The 7,524-nt window shown below is 35.0% G+C and overlaps 1 protein-coding gene across 1 annotated transcript in view; it reads left to right on the top strand.

The window, feature by feature from the left end:
* Positions 1–7,524, top strand: part of BUB3 (BUB3 mitotic checkpoint protein) — a 10,642-nt gene that overhangs the window by 936 nt on the left and 2,182 nt on the right. Inside the window, exons 2-5 of the mRNA XM_009892731.1 lie at positions 1,216–1,410; positions 2,598–2,667; positions 4,115–4,266; positions 7,366–7,522. Of these exons, the coding sequence (XP_009891033.1) occupies positions 1,216–1,410; positions 2,598–2,667; positions 4,115–4,266; positions 7,366–7,522 (574 nt within the window). The remainder of the gene's footprint in view (positions 1–1,215; positions 1,411–2,597; positions 2,668–4,114; positions 4,267–7,365; positions 7,523–7,524) is intronic.

Here is a 7,524-nt window from a genome sequence, read left to right as displayed (position 1 = left end):
CCCCCCCCCCTTGTGTTTAAATAGCAGAAATACCACTTTGTGTTTACATAGTGGATATTTTTTTAAGAGTGTCTCACAGAACACCTACCAAAGCTGCCACTTAGGAAATCTGTCCAGCGTAAGAATGTGTAGTGCTCACATTATACAACTTGATGATTGTTCAGTTACTGACAGGTGCTGAACTAGAATAATTGTGCTCTAAATTTGAACCTCGTCCCAGTTCATCTGCTCATTCTCTCTTTATTTATTCTCGGAGGTCTAATCTTACCTCTGCAGTTGTACATACAAATTCAGGAGTGATAGCGTTATGGAAAATCTGAGCTAATTTACTTCTCTGTCCTTTTAGCATAAGGGAAATGCGCTGTTAAGGCTTTCTGAAGCCTTAACAAAAATTTTGGCAGTTTTCTTGGTGTCCTTATAACAAACAGCTGCTTCTTTGAGAGTGTTTGTAGTGTCTGCACTGTATTTATTCCCAGCTGAAATTTACTGCTCAAAGCCTCTGCTCTCCTTCTTTGAATTTTTGTGTATACGACTAACTAGTCCTATGAAGTGAGTGCTGCCTTTACCTTCATGGTCACTGATCTGTCACTGAAAAAAAAAAAAATAATCTTAAAGCTGTTTCATTGGACATGTTTTATAGTACTTACATAAGCCTAAGGATTGGAAAGTTGTGAGAGCCTGAAACTATTTAAAAGGTAATCCAATTGGAATTCTTGGAAGTGTATGACAGTCATACCAAATCAGAAACAAATCAATGCCTTTTGTTGGAGTTTTCAAATCGGATTCCTTTCTGCCTGTATGTGTTTTTTAAAGTAACTTCTTGATGTTCACAGCTATTTATAAATATTTACTTTAAAAAATACAGCCACATACACAGTAGCATGGGGGAAAAATACATTTGTAAGTAATGATATACAAGCTTATAGATGATCATAATAATAATAAAAATACACTTTTCATACTGTTTATTCCATGTTATATTTGATATTTACATTTAAAAGCTCTCTGTAGGGAGAAGAATTTATTGAGGTTTTGGACAGGGATTAGCATCTTTTTCAGAAATCTAGGTGTTCTGAACTTCTGTGTAAAAGGAAGTAGACCAGAAAAGTTTACTACAAGTTATGTTTAAGATGGATCAGTTAGCTAACTAACTTGCTCAGTTTATGTTCTTGTTATTACTAAAATTGTATCTGTGCTTTATTGTCTTTTCTTCAGATGACGGGATCAAACGAGTTCAAACTAAATCAAACTCCAGATGATGGTATTTCATCAGTAAAGTTTAGTCCAAATACATCTCAGTTTCTGCTTGTTTCATCCTGGGACACAACTGTCCGGCTCTATGATGTTCCTGCCAACACCATGAGACTCAAATATCAACATTCAGGAGCTGTCCTTGACTGTGCTTTTTATGTAAGTGTGTGAGGTGGTTTGGTTTTTTTTTTTTAGTTATTATTTTATAGACATATAGTGCCCAAGGAGGTACATGAGACATTGTCAGTCACTGAAATTAAAGGGATAGTGAAATCCTACCTGAAATCTAGGTTTAAAAAAATAGCTTACTTCTGCCAATTATTCTTCTTTTAATTAATGTCATTCTAGTCCTAAATATAGACATTTCCTGTGAAGGCTGCAGGCACTCAAGTAATTTACTTCTGGTAGAAGTGGTAGGCAAAAGTAATTTGAGCTGCCTTTTGCTGTTTCTGCACTGCTATGGTAGATTGTGTGTGTGTTTCTTGCAAAGAGTTTTACTGGTGGTATATAGGCAGAAATCGTTATTCACGATAAACACCTGTAGCCTCCTAGTGTTTTCTTTTTAATTGTCTCATACTTTTTTTTTTTTTTGAAACTTGGCATTGTTCTAAGTGAGCCACTTACCAGATACTTCATTTCTGTATTTTTAATGCACTGAATTTTAAATATGAATGGTTTAAGTTTTTTGGTGCCGCTTTCTTGTTTTGTGTGGTGTGTGTGGCTGTTGGGTTTTGTTGTTTTTTTTTTTTTTTTTTTTTAAATAGAAGGTTTCATTTAACATCATCTCTTTTTGCACTGTGTTCTGGCATGTCCTCCAGTGACTTGGTCACGATGTGTTACTGAATGTTTTAAGGATCAGTTTAAATTTTTAATCCTACTTGTGCCTTTTTCACTGAACATTTTGTCACATGGCTAATATCGTGCTGTGGATCAACACACAGGTTCTCAAATGGTTTCTAGTTTCAGAAGGGATACACTTCAATTAGATGGAAATAGGTTAGGTTGGTGGTTGTTTAAAAACAAGCATTATGTATTTTGCTGTTATAGAAATATAAATTATTTGATATAGTCTCTAACTGCTTTTGTTTCTTTTTAGTTTTACTTTTAAATTAAAAAAAATATCTGTGTAGCTTAAAGTGCCTTACTTAAGCATTTTGCAAAGCTTCTGTCATCTGCCTGTTTAGATCCGGGCTGGTTCTTAACCCTTGTGTCTTAATTCCTTCCCATCTTCCCAAAACTCTTGAAAGCAAGTCCTGTGTTAAGAGCCTAGGAGTTTAAATGTATAGCAGCCAGGGAAACTTAAGGCATGTCATAAGGTGACTTTTTTGTTTTGTTTTGTTTTATAGGATCCTACCCATGCCTGGAGTGGAGGGTTAGATCAGCAATTGAAAATGCACGATCTAAACACGGACCAAGGTAAGCAGATCGAGTTCTGCAAGTGGTCTCAACAACTGGCCTTCAGATTTATATACTTACATGAGTGGAATATGTTTCAAGTTTTTTAGATAGGGGATATTTGCTTTAAGTAGTATCCTCTATTGATGTAAGTTGTCAGTGTCAGTGCTCAGCAGCCTCCTATGCTATGCAGCCCTTTCTTATTACTAAGGCACTGAACAAGGCAGTATTCCTCAGTCTGTAATTGAAGATTGTGCTATAACACCTTTAACAGAAGGGCCGAATCTGTTGCTGCTAAACTGAGGTTTAAACTTCTCTGGTGATGAATATTCATTGATGTATTTTGCACGTGTATTTCTTTTTTATTTAAAAAATAAATGGAAGTGGAAGGAAAATGGAGTGGAAGGAAAGGAAATAGCTATATACTTCTCACACTGTCGATACAAGGTTCACATCACGTGTGCCTTTATCTAGCAGAATAACTAGTGGCCCTAATGAGTACCACCCAAAAGCATGGAAGTGTTTGGCCATTTGCCAGGAAGTTGGGTAGATGCTTGTTGTAGGATGTCTTGAATTGGATTTCTGAGGATAATCCTGCTCTGCCGTAGGCTATTGTGTCTCAATTAGGGGTAATTAGCCAAGCTGAACTGAAAATGAGCATGTTATTTTTCAAAACTTTGTGGTTTAGACATATTTAGAAGGATCATTCGCATGTATGGCAGAATGTATATAAAGCTCTTGCTTTGTCAAATATCATGGTCTTATACTATGTTTTTTTTCTAACAAACATTGCTAGGAAGTAACACAGTTCCGGTGCCTCATTGGTGCAAAATATGGAGTTAGTTTGTCCAACTTTTTTGTGTGTTTGTATGTGTGTTAAAGAAAAAAGCAAATCTCAGCCTGAGACAAATGTGGTCACCAGAACCAGCCAATTGCCAGGGCTTGACAAACTTGTGTGCGCAGTAATGTTATGAAAAAGGTCAAATAATTCTGTTATATATATAACATAAAATTATATATTTATATTATAATATAAATAAAATGCTGTTTCTATGAGTGTTTATGTTAACTTAATATTTTTATTAATATGTAATATTAATTCCTTTTTTTAATCATAGTGTTAATATATACAAGCTTAACTCGCTTTCTGTATTAGCGGCTGTGTCACAGGTGATGATACCACTGAGCACTTCTTTATAGTACTGAACGTGGCTGCCTAAAATTCTGAGCTTCCTTTCATAATCTCAGGAGACCTAAGTTTAAATTTAACATTTCTGATCTTTGCAAAAGTTATGCTTCTGAAGACTGAACTATCCTTAAAGGGACTGCTATAGCAGTACACCTGTGGGAATGTCAGAAAATAGTGTGTTTGTACTGCAGTAGTGTGTCCTGTTCTTAATTCTTTATTCAACACATTCTGACTGTTTGTAGAGCCAATAAAGTTACAATATATTGTGGTTTTTTACAGAAAACCTTGTTGGTGCTCATGATGCTCCTATCAGGTGTGTTGAGTATTGCCCAGAAGTGAATGTCATGGTGACTGGAAGTTGGGATCAAACAGTTAAACTGTGGGATCCCAGAACTCCGTGTAATGCAGGAACCTTCTCTCAACCTGAAAAGGTATGTACTGGGTGCCGTATTCTAGGTGATACATCCAGTGACTGGTTAAACATTGCCGTACAGGGCACTGTCTTCACTTTAATTGAATTTAAAAAGTTATGTTTAATGGTTCCTAAGGTGTGAAAATGTTGCACTTTTAAGCATTAATATTCAGAATATATTGCGATTTTAGGTTAAGGCTTTGAGTTTTCATCAACAGGAGAGCATAACTTAATTCTTAGCACTTGGGGTGGACCAAGTTCTTGTAATTTAAAACAAATCTGAGGAAGGAAAACCTAACAAAAACAGCATGTGAAATTGATGCAGTCATTAATAATCCTTGGCTTAATTGTAACACACACTATCGATTTCCTTAAACACAAAGGTTTTTAGATATATCAGCTCCTAGCACTTTTGAAATGTGTGTAGAGATATAGTAGGAGGCCCTTTACGTTGCCTGAAATAATATTTTGGCTTTTTTCACTTGTGGGAAAAGATTGAACAGAATTGCTTGTATTGTAATTTACCTGTCATTGGACTAATGCCTAGTAAATTCAGATGTTCTCCTAATACTAAAATCCTCTGTGCTAATGAGAAACGGAGAGAAATGAGGTAAAATGTAATGTCTTAAGCTTTTTCTAATGGTTATATGGTGTGTTAATCTTTGTACTGTTTACAATGGTGTCACTGAAAGAATTATAGAACAGTAATTTCTGGTTTTTTTCATAGACTTCTCAACACAGGCTGAGTTGCTGGATAATTTTACATGTGAATATTTTTCTTGCCTATACCTTTTTTTAAATTTCATTTAGCTCTGTCACATTGTACTGTCAAGTCATAATTATGAGCCATCGTTACATTCCCTGTTGCATCTAAATAGCTATTACTTCTGTTACAACACAGCTGAATCTACTTCTGGCAAGACCTTTGTTCAGAATAAAGTAATTGCATTATTTCTAGTTTTGATTTATAGTTGTATGTAGCATGTAAAGAACTGTGATAAATTGCTGACAGAGTATTACATAATGGACAGCCCCAGTGAATCAAGCTGCTTATTGGTTCAGCAAGGTTCATTATGTCATTTTTTTTTTTAATACTGCCTTTGATAAATGTGTACACCTACTCAACTGCATGACAATGGTTTCATTTGATTTATGATTGTGAGGTGTAGAAAGAATACTTGCTATACAGGTGTGACATCAGTTTGTAAAGAAGATTTAAGATACTTAATGTTCTTTACGCCTTTGTCTCCTTGCATGTATACAAACACATTTTATATAATGTTTATTAATATTTTTGGATCAATTTTTAAATCGATAATGAAGGGAGATTAAAAAAAACGTTGTCTTAAAGTGTATAGCTACTGTTGACTCAGAGTTTTCTTGACCTTTTTATATGTAGGTGGGTTTTGGAAGTTGGGATAATCAGACATTTTAGGCAACTCCTTTGTGAGCACTTCAGACATTTCCCATCTTAAGACCTCAGTCTTAAGAGGGAAATTCAATAATCACATTTTAGAGCAAGAATGCATGCTGAAGGAATGTGGATTGGTTAAAGAAAGTTTTTTATATATATGTATGTATATATGCACATGCATACCCACACACACCTGTCTGCTTAGTTTTTTTATTAGAAATTAACTTTTTGAAAATGCAACTTCTACAGAAATGTTTATAGCAAATGAAGAGTTGTTGTATCTGATATTTCAGTGCAGTTTTACCAGAACCAAATAGCTTTATTGAGCTTTATCAGAGAACCAGAAAGTGAAACTAGGTGCTTGAGCGAAACTTTACAAACACATGCCAAAAGTAAATTGAATCCTTCTGGCAGCATACCAGATCTCTTACACTTTTGATTCTTGATCTGAGGTATGTACAAGATCTGTTTCCTATGTATTTAGCTGCATTAGATCACTTCTGACAAAGCTCATTCTTACAGTGTGCTCTTGTTAGCAGCTCAGTGACAGGACAGCTATAGGTAGCTGGATTCCATCTTGCATGTGTATCAACAACTTGTAATTCATTTGGTAGTACAGAGTTTTTGACTGAGCCTTTTTTCTTGTTCTTTTTTTAAACGCGTTTCCAGATTAATTGCATCCCAAGTAATAGTTGGAAACACAATGATTTATATGCTGAGCATTTTAATGAGAAATTTGATAACCAAAAATTAGAACCTCTGAGCCAGTTTTTGGAGTAGAGTTGAAATTCCAAGCCATAGTCTTTTTTAATGATGTCAAGCATATTGCTTCCTTCAATTTCACTTAGTTTTATTAAAGTATACAAAGTACTGTTGTGTTTTTTTTAATGACTTCTTGGCAATTTATTTCTCGTTATTAACGTGAAGCTCAACTTGAAGTATTCTGTTTAAAAAGAAAACCACATGATTACCAGATGGAGAAAAAACAAAAAGGAAATGTGGTATTGTAGGACTAAACTGCAGGATTATGACTTGATAGTGGGGAATGCAAGCTGTGCATACCAAGCAAAGATGATTTCCAGTATCTACACCCCGCTTCCCCCCCCCGTTACTTTGTATCTGTTTTGCTCTTAACTTGAAATATCCTATGAATTTAATATTTAAAATAATTTATGACTAATAATACTGATTTCCCTTTTGAATCACACAAATACTTCTGTACACATGTAGCATTTAGAAGATGGGTAATACTAGCAAAAGGAAGAAATCTTATGTGTGGAAGATTTATTTAGATGTCACTGAGATCTGGAGACTGGTAACTGAACAAATGTGCTTGAAATTTAGCATTGCACAAGTGCATATGCATATTAAACTTTTTATTTTTTATTTGCTAAATTAGTTATATGTAGTATGATGCTGTGTTGGGCTTGATTTTTCCAGGTGTGCTAGGGTACAGAATTCAGGGTGAGCTTTTGAAATGCTACATCAGTGTCTTATCACTAACCAGCTGCACACTACTGCTCTTTATCCCAAATTTGAGTTATAAATTGAAGCTAAAGACTGTAGCTATAGACTTTATAGTTATAGACTTTATTGTAGATATCACCTGTTTTGTTGTTGTATATTGCTAACACTTTATTTTGTACAGTGAACAACAGATATCCAGACTGACAAGTGCTAAATATTGTAATTTTTTTTTTAAAGGTCTACACGCTTTCTGTGTCTGGAGATAGACTAATTGTGGGGACAGCAGGTCGGAGAGTGCTGGTGTGGGATTTACGGAACATGGGTTATGTTCAGCAGCGAAGAGAATCAAGTCTGAAATACCAGACTCGCTGTATCAGAGCGTTTCCGAATAAACAG

This window comes from Charadrius vociferus, unplaced genomic scaffold, assembly GCF_000708025.1.
Source record: "Charadrius vociferus isolate BGI_N301 unplaced genomic scaffold, ASM70802v2 scaffold38, whole genome shotgun sequence".
Lineage (NCBI taxonomy): Eukaryota > Metazoa > Chordata > Aves > Charadriiformes > Charadriidae > Charadrius > Charadrius vociferus.
The sequence above is the reverse complement of the archived record's forward strand: the minus strand, read 5'-3'. Positions and strand labels throughout refer to the sequence as shown.